The sequence below is a fragment of the Podarcis cretensis genome (genome assembly GCF_951804945.1).
Source record: "Podarcis cretensis genome assembly, chromosome: 3".
NCBI classification, from domain to species: Eukaryota; Metazoa; Chordata; class Lepidosauria; order Squamata; family Lacertidae; genus Podarcis; species Podarcis cretensis.
The window spans coordinates 5,965,709-5,985,364 of record NC_137172.1 but is presented as its reverse complement, the minus strand read 5'-3'; the positions used below and the strand labels follow the sequence as shown (position 1 = coordinate 5,985,364).

The 19,656-nt window shown below is 46.4% G+C and overlaps 2 protein-coding genes and 1 long non-coding RNA gene across 5 annotated transcripts in view; all 3 read right to left on the bottom strand.

The window, feature by feature from the left end:
* MTMR9 (myotubularin related protein 9) overlaps positions 1-13,949 on the bottom strand; it is a 32,559-nt gene extending 18,610 nt beyond the window's left edge. The window contains exons 1-5 of one of the 3 annotated variants that reach the window (XM_079968749.1): positions 13,933-13,949; positions 11,659-12,023; positions 3,212-3,320; positions 1,019-1,144; positions 158-331 (exon numbers count right to left, since the gene is read on the bottom strand). In XM_079968749.1, coding sequence (XP_079824875.1) covers positions 158-331; positions 1,019-1,144; positions 3,212-3,320; positions 11,659-11,843 — 594 coding nt within the window. In that variant the 5' untranslated portion in view covers positions 11,844-12,023; positions 13,933-13,949. Of the gene's footprint in view, positions 1-157; positions 332-1,018; positions 1,145-3,211; positions 3,321-11,658; positions 12,024-13,300; positions 13,467-13,721; positions 13,825-13,932 lie in introns of those variants that run through there. The other 2 variants (XM_079968748.1, XM_079968747.1) reach the window with 2 other exon arrangements.
* Positions 1-19,656, bottom strand: part of LOC307211838 (L-threonine 3-dehydrogenase, mitochondrial-like) — a 152,784-nt gene that overhangs the window by 55,757 nt on the left and 77,371 nt on the right. The window lies entirely within an intron of this gene.
* Positions 1-19,656, bottom strand: part of LOC307212113 — a 150,771-nt gene that overhangs the window by 120,784 nt on the left and 10,331 nt on the right. The gene's annotated exons all lie outside the window — the stretch shown is intronic.

The window sequence follows — 19,656 nt, the reverse complement described above, 5'->3', positions numbered from 1 at the left end:
AAAATGCCAAAAATGTAGTGCAACCTATACACTCGTTTTCAAAGGGATGGGGAAGGAGGATTTAATATTTGCCCTCAAGGTCAAGATCTGAGAATATGCACGTCCAGGAAACAAGTATACGTTTGCAGTTGAAACTCATCCACCTCGACCAACTCACCATCCCATTTTTCTTGTGGTAATAGCTGAGGACCGGGAAGCGCCCACCGTGGCGGAAGGTGGAAACTTTCCAGAGGGATTCGTCGTCAATCGATTTGGGGACAGTGACGATGGGTGGGTAAGAGGGGCAAACGGAGAAATCTTTGTTGATGTAGCTCAACCGCCATTCGTTTGTCTGGAGGGGAGAAAAATCATGGTTAACTAAGGGTGAAGGTAATATAATGGGATTTCCAGAGGTGGGGGATCAGAAATAATAATAAACTACTGTGGCTTTAAGCCATCAGATTTCAGGAGCAGACAAAAGTCCCCAAGGATGCTCAGCCGGCTAAGAGCAGCCTCTTTGCAACACGGTTTTCCTGACTCATTTTTCCTCCTAATCGTGGCACATACCCACCCACTTAGCTGCCTCTTCAAGAGACATCTTGTCCATTGGCCTTCCCCGCCTCTCAGCGCTGCTACATAATTTAGCACCCTACAAGGCAGCCACTTTCCGGAGCTTTAAACAAAGCTGGTGTGTAAAATAAGACACACACAGACAGGGAGGAGACTGGCAGATTCTGCAATCCCACAAGTGCAGAGGTCAATGCCAAACACAAGCTGTATTTACTTAATCCAGGGCTGGTTAAGCTTTTCCAGCCTGAGGGCGTGAGAAGTCTTACAAGGCTGCAACAAAAAACACTGTGTGCCCTTCAGTTACAAATGCCAGAAGGGGAGAGGGGGTGGGATTTTCACTCTGCACCCCATGGACCGAATGGTCTTCCCCAGGGTTGGTAGGAAGTGATTTCCACAAGTTCCCATTTTATGCAAGTTCCCTCTCCCTAAGCGCAGCATGAGAGGCATTGCTCCAAGAACAGGGACTTACAACTGAACTGAGAAGCTCAAATTCCCGTTCCGGCAAGAAGGAGTGCCAGCCGTCCTCAATGACTTCAAACATGGGCCGGTAAAAGAAAGGATACATCAGGGTGATGGAATCCAAGGTGGACAGTGCCTGCGGGACGGAAAACACAGACATGCAGAGACATACTTTTATCGAACGACCCCAAAGATTCAGTGGGTCTCGGCCCCTTAGACGGATGTTGCTTCCGCAGCCTCTGTTTATTATTTATTTAAAGCATCTATACGACGCTCTTCGGCCAAAAAGGCTCCCAGATACACACAATCAAGTAAAACAAGACAGGTGGGTGTCAGCTTACAGGCAGAGAAAAAGCATGGCATACAAGGCGAAAGGGCCAAAGAGGGAAGAGGAAAACCAGAATCAAAACTCAGGCACCAATTTCTAAACAGTTGTTCTTATAATGACCAGGGGCAGAACCTGCACAATGGAGCTGGGCTTTTGGCAAAGGGGTAACTGTCCATGGAGGTGCAGGTTAATTCTGTGTCCAGGGCGGCTGTCTACCAGCTCCATCTGGTCCGCAGGCTGAGACCCGACCCACATGCGGACTGTCTTGCCAGAGTTGTGCATGCTCTAGTTATCTCCCGCTTGGACTACTGCAATGCACTCTACGTGGGGCTACCTTTGAAGGTGACCCGGAAACTGCAATTAATCCAGAATGCAGCAGCTAGACTGGTGACTGGGAGTGGCCGCCGGGACCACATAACACCGGTCCTGAGATCTGCATTGGCTCCCAGTACGTTTCCGAGCACAATTCAAAGTGTTGGTGCTGACCTTTAAAGCCCTAAACGGCCTCGGTCCTGTATACCTGAAGGAGCGTCTCCACCCCCATCGTCCAGCCCGGACACTAAGATCCAGCACCGAGGGCTTTCTGGCGGTTCCCTAATTGCGAGAAGTCAGGTTACAGGGAACCAGGCAGAGGGCCTTCTCGGTAGTGGCGCCCGCCCTGTGGAACGCCCTCCCTCCAGATGTGAAGGAAATAAGCAGCCATCTTCTCTTTAAAAGACATCTGAAAGCAGCCCTGTTTAGGAAGTTTTTAATATTTAATGCTGTATTGTTTTTAAAATTTGATTGGAAGCCGCCCAGAGTGGCTGGGGAAACTCAGCCAGATGGGCAGGGTATAAATAATAAATAATTATTATTATTATTATTATTCCCATCTCTCACTGAGGAAATCTGCTGGAATGGCTGTAGGGATGGGAGGCCTGATGGAACTGGCTACATGCAGGCAATCCCAGTGCATGGTACACAGGGTACAGGAAGGAACAGGTCTGCCCTATGCCACTTTTTTTTTTTTTTGCTTTGTTACTAGAAGTGCCTACCATATCCTAGTTCTGGACACCACGCCGCCTTACAATATTCAGCATTCAGAATGTCACAGAGAAATGTAATAGCTGGGAGTGGTGCAGCTATCACAAGTAGGAGGTGCACAGAGAATGAAGCTGCACCTTAGAGCAGCCCAGTCTGAATAATGGGGATTAAGGGAGGTGTGTTATCTCCTGAACACTTATGAAGCCCTCCTCCTCCTCTTTCCGCTGGTCCGCACTTAAGTTTCTTTGCCCAGCCAGACTGACTTTTCCTCTTGCCTTCCTGATGGTTTGCTGTTTTATCAACATTCCACTGATGACAGCTTTCCCCTTGGAACAGTCTTTCTCAACCTGTGGGTCCCCAGATGTTGTTGAACTACAACTCCCATCACCCCTAGCTAGCAAGGCCAGAACTCAGGGATGATGGGAGTTGTAGTCCAACAACATCTGGGGACCCACAGGTTGAGAACCGCTGCCTTAGAGGAATGTTCGCAAACATTCCATGACATCACAGCAGCTCAGCCAATGACTAAGGCTGCTGGTGAGAGTGAGGTTTCGGCCCATCAGAGCTACCCTTCGAGATGGGGGACTATATCTGTGAATATGGAATGAGATGATCCCTGTGTTCTAATAAGCAAACAGAACATCTCCCAACTCCTCAGATATATGCTATTTTTATACACACATCCTTGCATTTTTATTTTCTTGATTCTCAGAGGTTGAACAATCATTAAAAAAAAAAAAAATATCCCACTGCTCTTGTGGAACTGAGCACCACCCTAGCTTCCAATGAGGACCCCTGAAAAACTGGGTCAGGTTTTTGCCATTTTCTCTCAACTTCTACAGATCAGCTTACCTCAATGGAGCCAGCTATGTTCAAAGACTCCTCCATGCCGGGGATGTCAAGCTGGATAATCCGTAGGTCTTTGCATTTGATGATGATGGTGCCGATGGTGCCAACAAAACTGCAGCAACACAAAAGGCAGGTGCGTTTAAGAGGAGGATGCAAGGATGCTCTGCAAGCCTGCAAAGGCAGCCACTTACAGTGAACCTGCTGCATTCAACAGCAAGCAGCGCAACCAACAAGAGGTTATAACCCATCACAATGTAGCTGCTAACACACCCTTCATTTAATGCGCAGAAGTAGCTGGTTTGAAAAATGGTAAGAACAGAACTGCAAGGGGTAGGATATGATTCGTAAAGGAGAATTGTCAAGTGGGAAGGGGGTTGCTCAGCTTTTCCCACACCTGCTGGTTTGCTCCTGCAAGTATTCCACCCACCACTGTCCAAAACATTAAACATTCTGTAACCTGCTTAGAGGTTCTTACAATTAAGTGGTATGCAAATAAATAAATATGAAGCTCCATCCTTCGCCTCTGCAGAGCCTGCCCGCGGGTCTCTTTGGTTCCTTCACTTACCTAAGACATAGATTTCCCTCCCAAACCATGGGGGCTAGGAGCTTGGTATTATAATTTGATGGTAGTGCAGAAAGGAGAGAGACTGCAACGGCACAGAACTCTGCAGGGGATGCATAGAAGAGCCCTTGCTCATACAGAAAACTGGAATGAGGAGGACTCCGATCCCGTCAGTTTGAAGCATTAGAAGCACAGAAAGTGAAGTGGGCTTAGAAAGAGGAAAGCGGATCAAAGTAGTGATCAGGTTAAGCTCAATCAAGCAACCAGCAAGGATTAGGGAGAGTCAGACATGAAGGGCCAGACATAAAAGATCAGGGTTTCCATGGCGAGGGACTGCTAAGTCATTGGTGCAGACGCACCAAATTAGCAGGAGTGGATGAGGTCAGCCAGGGATTTGCAGGTTACATTATACACTGTCAGGTCTAAACAATCCTTTGGTCTAATGCAAGGATTCTTAAAACTTTTGACCCTATACTGCATGTAGCACACATGCTTCCTCAATAGGTAACAGTCTCCCCACTCAGGAGGACGCTGCTCAGTGTATGAAGAAGGTCCTGGGTATGTAAAGCCTGCCTGAAACCCTGGAGAGCTGCTGCCAGCCAGTGTGGACAATATTGAGCTAAATGGGCCAAAGGTTCAATTCAGTAAAAGGCAGCTTTCTCCCTCCCTGCAAACAGCTGAGCCTCTCTCTGTTGCTTCAGGCATCTTATCAGGGAGGAAACCCGATCACAAGGGAGTGTTGTGTTTACATTGGCAGTTTTTTGCTTATTTCCTGCTGAACATGTGTTAGTACTACAAAACCCAAGTTTTACTGATGTTCTAGCCAAGCTTGGATAACAGGAAGGGTGTTTGTCTTCCGCCTCTTTCCAGTTATTTACCCAGAGGCAACTAAGACAGGTGCACAAAGTGACGTCTGTGGCCGCTGAACATTTGGGGGGGAGGGGAGTGGAACTGGAAGGGACCACGAGGGTCATCTAGTCCAACCCCCTGTAAGGCAGGAATCTTTTTGCCCAACGTGGGGCTCAAACCTACAACCCTGAGACTAAGAGTCTTGTGATCTAATTAATAAAAATAAATAAGAAATACAAAGGCGACACCCATGGCAGGGACCTGGTTATCCAGCTGGGAACACCTATTGCAACAAATATGTCTCTTCAGTGGTTTCCAGAAGGTTCAGACAGCGAGTGCCTGTCGTATCTCAGCAGGAATGCTCTTCCACAGGGGCCCATGGGAGGTGTATTCCAGTTACCTTGTGACTTTTACAGCATGCATTTTGATTTACTGAAAACTGCTGTCTTTGGGAAGGTGTGAGACGGAAATGCAATGAGCAGCATATACAGAATGTTCATTTTACAGTGGTGCCTCGCAAGACGAAATTAATCCGTTCCACGAGTCTCTTCGTCTAGCGGTTTTTTCGTCTTGCGAAGCAAGCCCATTGACGGCTTAGCGGATTAGCGCTATTAGCAGCTTTTAGCGGCTTATTGGCTTATCGGATAAGCAGATAAGCAGCTTAGCGGCTTAGAAAAAGGGGGGGGGAAGGGGAAAAAAACTGCAGGAACTTGGAAGACATTTTCGTCTTGCGAAGCAAGCCCATAGGAAATTCGTTTTGCGAAGCACCTCGAAAACGGAAAACCCTTTCGTCTAGCGGGTTTTCCGTCTTGCGAGACATTCGTCTTGCAGGGCACCACTGTAAAACCTTTTCTAGGGAAATACGTACAGTTCAAACCCAGGCCACATCCGCACAACATGCTGCTCCCCTCCCAGGACTACAATTGCCACAGTGGGAATCCCTCTTCCCAGGGAACGCTGGGAATGTAACTCTGTGAGGGGGATAAAGGCGTCCCTGAACAACTCTTGGCAACCTGAACAAACTACAGCTCCCAGAGTTCTTTGGGGAAAACTGTGACTGTTTATAAAGTGGAATTGCGGCATTTTAAATGTACAATGTGGATGCAGCCTCTGTATAAGGGACACAGGAAGCTGCCTTATCCAGAGTCAGGCCATTGGTCAGTGTGGTCTACTCTGACCAGCATCAGCTCTCCAGGGTCTCAGATGGAGATCATTTCCCAGCCCAAAGTGGAGATGCCGGGGATTTAACCAGGCAGAGGCAAACTTGGCCCTCCAGATGTTATGGGACTACAACTCCCATCATCCCTAGCTAACAGGACCAGTGGTCAGGGATGATGGGAGCTGTAATCCCAAAACATCTGGAGGGCCGAGTTTGCCTATGCCTGGATTAAACCTTCTGAATGCAGAGCAGATGCGCTACTCCCTGAGCTACTGCCCCTCCCCACCTTCACAACCCCATAGAAGTGACTAGCCAACCACTATAGGACATTAACACCCTTCCAAGTAATCCTGTGAACTGCCAAACGGCTCTGGTAATATTTTTAAATAGATCAACCAGCCACTGCTGCCCTTACAAGGAGAAGCTCTGCTGCGCCAGTTCCCCATTTACTCGCATTCAAGGAAATTGCAAAAGAGCCTGGCAGGAGGGTAAGCAGGTTAATTGTCCCATTTCAACACTGTTCCAAACTGCTTGCTGCTCTTTAGTTCGGAAGAAAGGAACGCGTGCCAGAGAGTAGCATGCGAGAACAAAAATGAAGGCTCCGCAGATTGCAGCTCGTCTTTCTCTACCAGGCTACCGGGAGAAAAGCAACGCTGAGCCCTTGCAAGCAAATTGCCTCTTGCTCGCTTGGGATTTTGAAAACAGCAGGGGAGAAGTCATGGAGACAAAGGCGGAGGAGGGACCCAAACCGTATAAACTTCAATGCCTTTTCCAAAGTATGGTCCCACCCACCTGCATCTAGCTTACAGCCTCATTCTGCGTAGCAGTGGGCTCAGGACAAACAAAAGGAAGGTATTTCTTCTGCAAAATTACCTTACGGCAGGGGTTGCTAATGTGGTGCCCATGGGTGCAATGATACCCCTTGCAGGCTTCTTCTGAAGCCCACAAAGCCTCTGACCTCCCCCCGGCACTGCCACTTGCCGCCCCTCTTGGCCATGAGATGGTGAGGGGTGATCACCCCTGCCTCCTTTGGAAAGTCCCTACAGTTGAACTAGGAAGTTGGAAGATTGACGCTCTTCCCCACTTCCTCTTACGTGCTTCTCAAGGCTCAGATTAATTCTACTTGATACGACTTTTATCCAGATCCCTTGGAAAGTGAAGTGTGTCCACACGCACGTTCTGTCTGTCTCTCATTTGGGGGTGGGAATTAATCTGAGGCAGGGGGAGAATTAAGCTACAAGAAGTATGGTGCCTAAGGCACCCACTTAAAAACCCAAAGGTGCTGACTTAAAAATCCAAATGTGCCCACCAGCCTTATGGAAAGAGCATTTGAAAGAAAGATCAAGCACATTCATGGAGGTCAATTAGGTCTCCTGGTGCCTACAAGTTAAGGGAGCTAAGCAGAGCCTCCATGCTCAGGGGCAGTATACCACGAAATAACAGTTGCTGGGGAGTGGGGCAATGCAAACAGACAGGCCCACTGCCTTCAAGCTCTACTTGTGGGCTCCCTGAGGGCATTTGGCCAGCTGCTCCAGGAAGCAAGTTGCTAAACTAGATGCGCCTTGTAGTCTGACCCAGCAGTTTAGATATGGTGATTAATCCCCCGAGTCCGGCCTTTCTGGGGTGCAAATATAAAAACTGACAGCCATAAAGTAAAATTCAGTTGAGTTTGAGCAGACCTTTCCCTTGTTTAAAGGCAGAGGCTGAGTCTTTCCCAGAATCGTGAACTGTAGCAGAGGTGGGGAACCTGTGTCCTTCCAGAAAACAATACAGAACTACAGTTCCCACCATCCCTCAACATCGGCCGTGCTGGCTGGGGCAGATGGGAGTTGGGAGTTCAACGACAACTGAAGGGTGGCAGGCTCCCCACTCCTAACCAGCGGGAAAAGTAAAAAGGATAAAACAGATCCTTAGCTAATCTGACTAGGGCAAAAGTTCTTCCTGACCACAACTGAAAAAAATAATCCAGTCCTGAGGCATATGCGTTGGCAGGGCAGGGCATCCACCCACTCAGTTAAGGGAAATATTACAAGCATGCCAAGTCATGCCATCAATCATTCTCGCAGAAGGGCTGCAGCTCAGTGGTAGGGCATCTGTTTGGCACACAGAATGTGCCAGCCTCAATCCCTGGCATCTCGACAGGGCTGAATGGCTGCCCTTTCGAAATCCAGGAGAGCCACTGCCAGTTAACGCACACAGAACTGAGCTAGATGGACCAGTGGTCCTGACTTAGTGTTGACTTTACAGGAGCCAGAATCTAGTACTAAAAGGGTATTGGAACTGATTCAAGAATTTGGACAGGTAGCAGGCTTTAAGTTGAACAAGATGAAAACTAAGGTTTTAGAGAAAAAATTAACTGTGAATGAGAGAGAAAAGTTTCAGGAGGAGACAGGATTAACATTGGTTAAGAAAGTGAAATATTTAGGGGTTAATATGACAGCCAAAAATGTGAATTTATTTAAGGATAATTATGAAAAATGTTGGACTGAAGTGAAAAAGGATTTAGAAATATGGACAAATTTGAAGTTATCATTGTTAGGCCGAATTGCTGTGATAAAAATGAATGTGTTGCCAAGGATGTTGTTTTTGTTTTAAACATTGCAAATTTTGGATAAGATGGATTGTTTCAAGAAGTGGCAGAAAGATATTTCTAGATTTGTCTGGCAGGGCAAGAAGCCTTGAATAAAATTTAAGATATTAACCGATGCTAAAGAAAGAGGTGGATTTGCCCTGCCAGACCTTAAACTATATTATGAATCAGCTGCTTTCTGCTGGCTGAGAGAATGGCTGCTTCTTGAAAACACTGACGTGTTGGATTTAGAAGGTTTTAATAATGTATTTGGCTGGCATGCATATTTGTGGTATGATAAGGTAAAAGCACATAAAGCGTTTAAAAATCACATTGTTAGAAAAGCATTGTTTAATGTTTGGATAAGATATAAGGATTTGTTAGAAAAGAAAACCCCAAGATGGTTGTCACCAATGGAAGCGAAGGCACAGAAAAAACTCAATATGGAGGCCAAATGGCCAAAATATTGGGAAATTTTGGAACAAGATGGAGACAGAATAAAATTGCAGAGCTTTGAAAAATTGAAAAATAAAGTGCGAGATTGGCTTCATTATTACCAAATAATGGAGGCATATAATTCAGACAAAAAAGTTGGCTACCAGGTGGAAAAATCAAAATTGGAAACAGAATTGTTTGATCCAAAAATTAAGCATTTGTCAAGAATGTATAACTTGTTGCTGAGATGGAACACTCAGGATGAAATGGTGAAATCAATTACGATTAAATGGGCACAAGATGTTGGACATAACATAATGATGGCTGACTGGGAACAGTTATGGACCACAGGTATGAAATTTACGGCATGTAATGCTCTAAGAGAAAACTTAATGGAAATGATTTACAGGTGGTACATGACACCAGTCAAGCTTGCAAAAATTTACCACTTGCCCGATAATAAATGTTGGAAACGTAATCAGATTGAAGGTACATTCTTTCACCTTTGGTGGACATGCCCAAGGATTAAGACATTCTGGGAGATGATTTATAACGAAATGAAAAAGGTATTTAAATATACCTTCCTGAAGAAACCAGAGGCCTTTCTCCTGGGCATGGTCGGCCAACTGGTGCCAAAGAAGGATAGAACATTTTTTATGTATGCAACAACAGCACCAAGAATACTCATCGCAAAATATTGGCAGACACAAGATTTACCCACCCGGGAAGAATGGCAGATGAAGTTGATGGACTACATGGAATTGGCGGAAAAGAATCCGAGACCAGGGAGAAGAGTCAGTGGAAGAAGACTGGAAAAAGTTTAAAGACTATTTACGGAAATACTGTAAAATTAATGAATGTTAGAAAAATGTTGGAATGAAGTTATATGGCTTTAGTAGAAATGTTATAAGGAATTAAGGATAAATAGATTAATAGAGTATTAAAGGGAAAATAAGGTTAGAATGTGTTAAGATAATTATAGGATTAAAAATAGAGGAAGATGGAAAGGAATTGCTGAAAAAATTAATAGATGTGGAATACAAAAAGGGAGGTGTGAGGAGGTCGCGGAAATAAGGGAATGAAAGATAAGATATTGAAATTATTTGATGTGTTTTAAATTGTGTTTGTTTTGTTTTGTTAGTTTAATGTTAGTGTTTTGTTAGTATAATGTATAATTTTTTTTGGTATTGTATTGTATGGTTTTTATTTTTTGTAGTGTTTAAATTGTTGGAAAAGGTAATAAATATTATTTTACAAAAAAATAAATAAATAAATAGATGGACCAGTGGTCCGACTCTGTACTAGATAGCTTTCTATGTTCCTTAGGCCAGGATAGCTCAGTTGGTTAGGGCATGGTGCTGACAATGCCAAGGCCACAGGTTCGATCCCCAGACAGGACATACAATACATATTCCTGCATTGCTAGGGGTTGGATGAGATGATCCTCAGGGTTTCTTCCAACTCTATAATTCTATGATTCCATCCTTGGTTAAGACCCAGCACAAAACCAGGCATGCTTACGCCCACGTTCATTTCCATGGGATAGCAGGACACTGGCGTGTAACCACTGTCGCTGTCCAATAAGATCTGTACATTCCTTATGTCTAAATGTCAGCTCAATAATACTTAGGTGGTCAGCCCCGGCAACCCCTCCTCTTTCAGTAAAATGGAGAATAATTAAACTGGGTTGCTTGGAATGGTGTTGAGTCCATAGATACATTTCTTCAGTGTTCTGTAAAAAATTATTATCCCAACAAACAGTGTTGAAGGCAACAGAAAAAGAAAATATACCTAACAGAAAAAAACAAGGCAGGCTGGAACACATTAATTAAACTTTACAATGGTCATAAAAAAAAAAAACAGCTTATGAGACTGAAGACCTGTCTGAATAATCGAGCCAGCAGAAGGTAATTATAGAGCAGAAATTGGCTAGTGAGATGATGGGCTCACCTTCACTAGAAGTCCCTAAGCAGTGGCTGGACAGCCTTCTGCCAAGGACACTCTAGCCGCAGACTCCCTGCAAAGAGGAGAATTGCCTACAGGAACCCTAAAAAATTGATTCTATGAGAAGGAGTTGGCAAGCTGTAGGTTGGCTGCTGTGAGAACGGGATGCTGAAATAGCTGGGCATTTGGCCTGATCCAGTGGGGCTCTTACATTCTTAAGAAGATCCAGAACTTGAGAGGAGCCACTGAGAAGGCCCTTTTTTGTCTTGAGTTCCAGCCAAAGAGGCTACAGATGATGGCAGGACAGTAGGACAGCATCTCCTAAAGATCTCAAAACTCAGGCAGTATGGAATGGGAGAACAGTCTTTCAGTCACTTGGGGGCAGTTTATGTAGGGCTTTGTGGGACAAACTCAGAAGGACATAAGAAGAACTTGCTGCTAGATCACGCCAACGGCCCCTCTAGTCCAGCATCCTGTTCTCACAGTGGCCAACCAGATGCCTTTGGGAAGCACACAATAATGACCTGAGTGTACAGTGGTACCTCGGGTTACATACACTTCAGGTTATATACGCTTCAGGTTACAGACTCTGCTAACCCAGAAATAGTACCTCGGGTTAAGAACTTTGCTTCAGGATGAGAACAGAAATCGCGCAGCAGCGGCGCGGTGGCGGCAGGAGACCCCATTAGCTAAAGTGGTGCTTCAGGTTAAGAACAGTTTCAGGTTAAGAACGGACCTCTGGAACAAATTAAGTACTTAACCCGAGGTACCACTGTATATGCTTTCCTTGCCCACCATGCTGTCTCCAAATGCTTTTTTCTTACACATTCAAATGTTGGTATTGAATGAAAATTACATGTTTCTTCTGCAGTACATAGCTCATTTTCCTCCTCCGTTAACTGCCTGCAACGCAAAGATAAAAGCTCCCTCACCGTTTTTCGATGGAATCAATGTTGGAATGCAGAAGCCACAGTTCCTCAACATTGTCTTGCCGCCGTGAGGAAAAGATGAGGTGATGGCCTGTCAGGCACAGCGTCCCCTCCACTGCCGGGTAGAAGGGGCGGTGAAGGACCACGTTGTCGGCCCGTGGCGTCTTGATGAGCTCAGCAAACTCCATGTTTCCCTCAGCTCCAGCACAACGTTCCTGTAAGCAAACCGGTGCCAACTCGAATCTTCCAGCAAGATATAACTCAAAATTCTTGGTCGCTTCCACAGGAGGCCACAAGCTTCAAGGTCACGGCACTAGCTGAGAGTTAGCGGCCCAGCAGAGGTCATCGCTGCAGGATCCAATTTCTTACTGGTTGGGGGAAGACATGAGAAATCATGAACCATTTCTAGCTTAGAAAAGGATGGCAAATATTAAGGGTGTTTTGAGGAAGGGGCAGAATAACTTACAAGGTATGGGAGAAGTTTTAGGAAAGAGGAAAGCTCTCTGGGGAGTGGGTGGGGAAGATGTCACAAACCAAGGTGCTAATGAAAAGGCAGGTATCTGGGGATGTCACAATCACAGCTCTCTCCAGGTGCAAATGTGCAAAAGGATGTAAAGCAGAAGTCTTAACACATTATTAAGGGCCTTAAGGACTTTTGGAGATAATTCAAAGGCCCTGCCCTCCCACCCCTAAGGACTAAAATCACAGCACCTGGTGTGGTCAGAACACCTCAAACCCACCCACTCGGACCCTCCCACCCACAAACCACCAGAAGTGGATCCATTTCCAGCTCCCAGGCATGGATAAGAGGTGCAGAATAAACCCACACTCCCCTAACACAGAGGCCAGGGAAGACATTGTGCAGAACAGCGATTCCAATTGAGTGGAAGGTCCAATTGCCTGAGAATGGTTCCCCCCCCCCCAATACATATACCGCACACACCCAGGGGAGGGAGAGGCAGCTGAACTCCCCACTCCTAACAACAGAAAAGGGTAACCGCCTCCCACCTACCCCTGCCCAGTTCATGGAATCAGAAATGGGAGCAATTATTACTCTATTAAAGGTAAAGGTACCCCTGCCCGTACGGGCCAGTCTTGACAGACTCTGGGGTTGTGCGCCCATCTCACTTAAGAGGCCAGGGGCCAGCGCTGTCCGGAGACACTTCCGGGTCACGTGGCCAGCGTGACATCGCTGCTCTGGCCAGAGCCAGAGCCAGAGCCAGAGCCGCACACGGAAACGCCGTTTACCTTCCCGCTGGTAAGCGGTCCCTATTTATCTACTTGCAACCGGAGGTGCTTTCGAACTGCTAGGTTGGCAGGCGCTGGGACCGAGCAGCGGGAGCGCACCCCGCCGCAGGGATTCGAACCGCCCACCTTTTGATCGGCAAGCCCTAGGCGCTGAGGCTTTAACCCACAGCGCCACCCGCGTCCCTTAAAACTGCACACCGCCCTTCGCCCGCAACACGCAAACACAAAAAGTGCAATGAAAACAAACCAATAACCGAACAACCTCCCCCCCCCAAACTCCTTTCTACAAATCAAGAGGGCTGTGGGGTGGGGAACCCCCCTAATCTTAGAAGGACTTGTTGAGGTGAGGTGAGGAAGGGGGGGGGGAGAGAGAAAGAATTAAAGAATCAATACCCACCTTTTGGAGAGGGGAAGGAGGTTGGGGGGCTGGGCCCCCAGCTGTCAGAGGGGGGTCTTGGACTCCATAGTGGAGGAATATTTTGGGGGTGGGGGGGGACTGGCAACAAAAGGCTGTTTTTTTAAATAATAATAATAATAATAGTCTGGATGCCACACGCAATATTGTACAGATAGAGGTATATAGATACACACCCCGCCTTTCTCCCAGTCTAGAGGGGGGGCTCTTTTCCTTCGCCCCCAACCAACCCTCCTTCCTTCCTCTGCCTCCCCTATAGAGGCTCCAGGAGACAGGAAGAGGCTCCCCGCCGGTACCCGGATGTTGAGGCGGTTGGCCGTTATTTTGGGGGGAGGGAGGGGGAGGGGGGAGAGGAAATGAGGAGAGCGACAATAATAGCGATAATAATAATGATAATACACACGAAACGGGCGGGAGGCGGGGCCGGCGCTGCCCGGAGGCGGAGTGTCGGGGGGGGCAGGGCCGCCTCGCCCCCACGTGACGCTCCCCGGCGACCAATCCGCGGCGAAATGAGGGGAGGCAGCTGGGAATGAGCGGAAGTTGCCTCCGGGTCCTTCGCTTTTCTCCTTCCCCACCTCTCTTTAGTGTGTTTCTCGCTCTCTTTTTGCCCTTACCGGAAATGGGCCGCGGGAGGAAAGGTGCCGGCTGGAAACTCGGCCCCGCAGCGCGGAGGTTCCGGTATCAAATCCTGCCCCGTCATAATCGGGCGAGGCAAGGCGAGGGTCTGCTTTTAATTGGCCGTTGTGCGCGTGAATGTGGCTGTGCGTGAAGGTGCGTGTATATTGGTGTGGGTGGGTGTAATATATAAAATATATTGTGTGTATGTGTGTGTGTATGTGTGTATGTATATATATGTGTGTGTCTGTATATATGTGTGTGTGTGTATGTACTGTATATGTGTATATATATATATATATATGTATTAAATATATCTCTCTGTGTGTGTATATATATATCATAGAATCCTAGAGTTGGAAGAGACCACAAGGGCCATCGAGTCCAACCCCCTGCCAAGCAGGAAACACCATCAGAGCACTCCTGACATATGGTTGTCAAGCCTCTGCTTAAAGACCTCCAAAGAAGGAGACTCCACCACACTCCTTGGCAGCAAATTCCACTGTCAAACAGCTCTTACTGTCAGGAAGTTCTTCCTAAGGTTTAGGTGGAATCTTCTTTCTTGTAGTTTGGAACCATTGCTCCGTGTCCGCTTCTCTGGAGCAGCAGAAAACAACCTTTCTCCCTCCTCTATGTGACATCCTTTTATATATTTGAACATGTATGTATGTGTGTGTCTGTGTGTGTATATATATATATACACACACACACACACACGCACACAGTCATAAAAGGTAAAGGGACCCCTGACCATTAGGTCCAGTCGTGGCCAATTCTGGAGTTGCGGGGCTCATCTCGCTTTATTGGCCAAGGGACCCGGGGTACCGCTTCCGGGTCATGTGGCCAGCAGGACTAAGCCGCTTCTGGTGAACCAGAGCAGCGCACGCAAACGCCGTTTACCTTCCCGCCGGAGCGGGACCTATTTATCTACTTGCACTTTTACGCGCTTTCGAACTGCTAGGTTGGCAGGAGCAGGGACTGAGCAACGGGAGCTCACCCCGGCATGGGGATTTGAACTGCTGACTTTCTGATCGGCAAGTCCTAGGCTCTGTGGTTTAACCCACAGCAACACCCGCATCCCTCATATACAGTCATAAAGGTAAAGGTAAAGGTACCCCTGCCCGTACGGGCCAGTCTTGACAGACTCTGGGGTTGTGCGCCCATCTCACTTAAGAGGCCAGGGGCCAGCGCTGTCCGGAGACACTTCCAGGTCACGTGGCCAGAGTGACATCGCTGCTCTGGCAAGCCAGAGCCGCACACGGAAACGCCGTTTACCTTCCCGCTGGTAAGCGGTCCCTATTTATCTACTTGCACCCGGAGGTGCTTTCGAACTGCTAGGTTGGCAGGCGCTGGGACCGAGCAGCGGGAGCGCACCCCGCCGCAGGGATTCGAACCGCAGACCTTTCGATCGGCAAGTCCTAGGCGCTGAGGCTTTAACCCACAGTGCCACCTGCGTCCCTCCTCATATACAGTCATACCTTGGGATAAATACTGTTCAGGTTGTGCTCTGCTGCGACCCAGAAGTAACAGAGCGCGTTATTTCCAGGTTTCGCTGGTCACGCATGCGCAGACAGTCAAAATCACGTCATGCGCGGAAGCGGCAACATGCGCAGACGTGCTGTCACGTCTTACAGTATGTTCAGGATGCGAACGGGGCTCCGGAACAGATCCCGTTCGCATCCTGAAGTACCACTGTACATGTATATGTGTGTGTGTGTGTGTATTGTATTTCCTTTTATTGGTCATTGAATATGTGTGCATATTTTTTAAAATTTAAAATATTTATTTATTTGTAATACCCCACCCATCTGGCTGGATTTCTCCAGCCTCCCTGGGCAGCTTACAGCACATATAAAAACATAATAAACTATTAAGAATCAAACATTAAAAACTTCCCGATACGGGGCTGCCTTCAGATGTCTTCTAAAAGTTGTGTAGTTTTTTATCTCCTTGATATCTGAAGGGAGGGAATTCCACAGGGTGGGCACCACTAATATGCATATATGTGTGAGTGTGTTGTTTTTATGTGTACATATGCATATATTGTGCCTGGGGGCTTGGCTCAGTCCTTTGTAGAATTTGAAGGGAGAGAAGTGCCTCTGAGTGTATGCAGAGTACCTTCCCATGTGTGTGAGATAAATGGGTAGCGTGCTCTCTGTCTTAAGGACTAGCCCCAAAAATGAGGTGCTTCAAAATTGGGAATGTGAATGCTGTTAAAGCAAATAACAAAGCTTTGTGGTTTTTTGTGGATGTGGACACTAGAGGGAAGCAGCTTGCTGTTCCAGTGTTGGTCAAACATAGCACATAAGTCCATTCCCTTCCATGCAACAATTTTGTATTGGCATCATAAGCTATCATCCTCCATAACTTGGGATAAAGGTTCAGGTAGGTAGCCGTGTTGGTCTGACGCAGTACAAATATACAGTGGTGCTTCAGGTTACAGACGCTTCAGGTTACAGACTCCGCTAACCCAGAAATAATGCCTCAGGTTAAGAACTTTGCTTCAGGATGAGAACAGAAATCGCACGGTGGCAGCAGGAGGCCCCATTAGCTAAAGTGGTACCTCAGGTTAAGAACAGTGTCAGGTTAAGAACGGACCTCTTGAATGAATTAAGTTCATAACCTGAGGTACCACTGTACAGTATAAAAAAAATTAAAATGTCCAACAAAATAGACTGGAAAGAGAAGTTGCTGAATTATAACTTAAAGCCATGGAGAGACATTGGATTCTTATCTCATTATACATGATAAAACTATTTTTGGCCATTGCATCCCTTGCTTTTTCCTGTAAGACCAATTGCAGTCGTTAACAGTCGTCAACAGGTTTACCACACCTATCAGCCAAAACCACCCATTCCCAACACCCTTCTGAGTAATACCCTTCCCCACCCTCTCACTATATACAGTGGTGCCCCGCAAGACGAATGCCTCGCAAGACGGAAAACTCGCTAGACGAAAGAGTTTTCCGTTTTGGAGGTGCTTCGCAAAACGAATTTCCTATGGGCTTGCTTTGCAAGACGAAAATGTCTTGCGAGTCCCTGCAGGTTTTTTTTCCTCCCCCCCCCCTTTTTCTAAGCCGCTTATCCGCTAAGCCGATAAGCCGCTAAAAGCCGCTAATAGCGCTAATCCGCTAAGCCATCAATGGGCTTGCTTCGCAAGACGAAAAAACTGCTAGACAAAGAGACTCGCGGAACGGATTTTTTTCGTCTTGCGAGGCACCACTGTATAAAGGTCTGGTGCATGCACATGAAAGCTCATACCAAGAACAAACTTAGTTTGGTCTCCAAGGTGCTACTGGACAATTTTTTTATTTTTTTTTGGGGGGGGGGATAAAGGAATATACTTCTCAGATTTGCCAATGGTGCCAAACTGGGAGGGGAATATACCTCAGAATATAGAATCAGGGTTCAAGAGGTCTTTGACAGATTGGAGTCCTGGGCCAAAACTATTAAACTACAAAAAACCAGTCTCACTACGGATAAACGAAAGGTTCTGCGCTTAGGCAGGAATAATCAGACGCACAACTGGGCTTGCCAGATGAAAAAGACCTAAGGGTCTTAGTGGACCACAAGCTTAACACAAGTCAACGGCGTGATGCAGCAGCAAAAGAAGCTGATGTGATTCTAGATAGTGTCGTGATCAAGGGAAGTCGTGGTCCTGCTGCATTCTGAGTTGGTCAGGCCCCAGTTCTGGGCACCACAATTTAAGAAGGATGTTGACAAGTTGGAAGATGTTCAGAGGAGGTCAACCAAGATGATCCAGGGTCTGGAAACCAAACCGTATGAGGAACAGTTGAGGGACTTGGGTATGTTTAGCCTGGAAAAGAGGAGACACAGAGGTGATAGGATGGCCAAGCTTGTTTTCCCCAGTCCTAGGGGAATCCTGGCAGCCATTTCTGCAGCTTGCAACCATAATAATAATAATAATAATAATAATAATAATAATAATAATAATAATAATAATTTATTATTTATACCCCGCCCATCTGGCTGAGTTTCCCCAGCCACTCTAGGCAGCTTCCAATCAAGTGTTAAAAACAATATACCGTTACATATTAAAAACTTCCCTGAACAGGGCTGCCTTAAGATGTATTCTGAATGTCAGGTAGTTGTTTATCTCTTTGACATCTGGTGGGAGGGCGTTCCACAGGGCGGGCGCCACTACCGAGAAGGCCCTCTGTCTGGTTCCCTGTAACCTCACATCTCGCAATGAGGGAACCGCCAGAAGGCCCTCGGCGCTGGATCTCAGTGTCCGGGCTGAACGATGGGGGTGGAGACGCTCCCACCATTCAAGGAGCTCAGTGTGATACCCAGGGTTCTCCCCCCCCATTCCCCTCCCATTTATCCTCACAACAACCCTGTGAGGTAGGCTATGCTGATTGATGGTGACCATCTCAAGGTCCCCCCAGGACCTTCATGGTCCTATGGGGCTTTGATATGCGGCATCTGCAGACTTAGCTTCCAGAAGTCATTTTAATTACCCACAGTGCCTTGGAGCAGCCACTGTAGTATCACTCCAGTTTCATCAACAGAAGTATATTGTCCAGATCAAGGGAAGTAAGAGGTTTTGCTCTATTCCATCTTAGACCACACCTGGAATGCTGTGTCCATTTCTGGACACCACAATTTAAGATGTCGACAAGCTGGAATGTGTGCAGAGGAGGGCAACCAAGGTGATCAATGGTCTGGAAACTACCCATTATGAGGAGCGGTTGAAGGAGCTGGGTATGTTTAGCCTGGAGAAGAGTACCTCGGATTAAGAACTTTGCTTCAGGATGAGAACAGAAATCGTGTCTGGAGAGACTCTGGTGGTCGTTCTGTGGGGCTTCAGTCCTGTCATGCAAACCCTCTGCCTGCAGAGCCAAGACACTAAGGCAAAGCCCTTCTTCCCTTCTCACCTTCCCAAATGAAGAACACACCAAAGGAAATGAAGGCAATTGTCACGGCTGGGGTCCATCTGAGATCTCCTGGTGGCTGGGAAGCTAAGGGAGAACGTTTGCAGTCAGACTATGTTTTAAATGATATTTATTAAAAGTTTAAAGATTACAGAAAGAAGAAGAAAGAAAAAAAAATAAAAAATTAAGCAAAACAAATCAATACATTACAATACACACACACACACAAAAACAATACATCCAAAACAAAAATAAAAGCAAAAACAGTTAAGAACACATCCAATTTTTCCATTTCTTTGTCTTTCATTTACTTGTTTCATCGACCTCCTCACACCTCCCTTTTTTGTATTCTAGTTATTAATTATTTCACCAAATCTATTCTTATCTTAATTTATTTTATCCTTATCTTACCATTAGTACCATAAAACTTATTTGTACTTAACTCCTTATATCATTTCTACTAAAGCCATGTAATTTCATTCCAACATTTTTCTAACACTCATTAATTTTACAATATTTCTATAAATAACTTTTAAACTTTTTTTCCAATCTTCTTCCACCGTCTCTTCTCCCTGGTCTCAGATTCTGCCAGTCCTTTCTGTCAATTCCATATGGTCCATCAACCTGGTGATCTTCTGTCCGAGGCTCTTAACTCTTTTCCATGTCCCTTCTGCGGATCTTCTTCATATTTATACATACGCTTTACTTTATCGTCTGCTGATTTTGTTCTTAATTTCCTTCCTTTGGCGCTGAGGAGTAGATCTCGGGGAAGCTCCAACCTAACAATGTCTTTATTCCTTCTCGACAGGTCAGCCCATTCTCCGTAGTC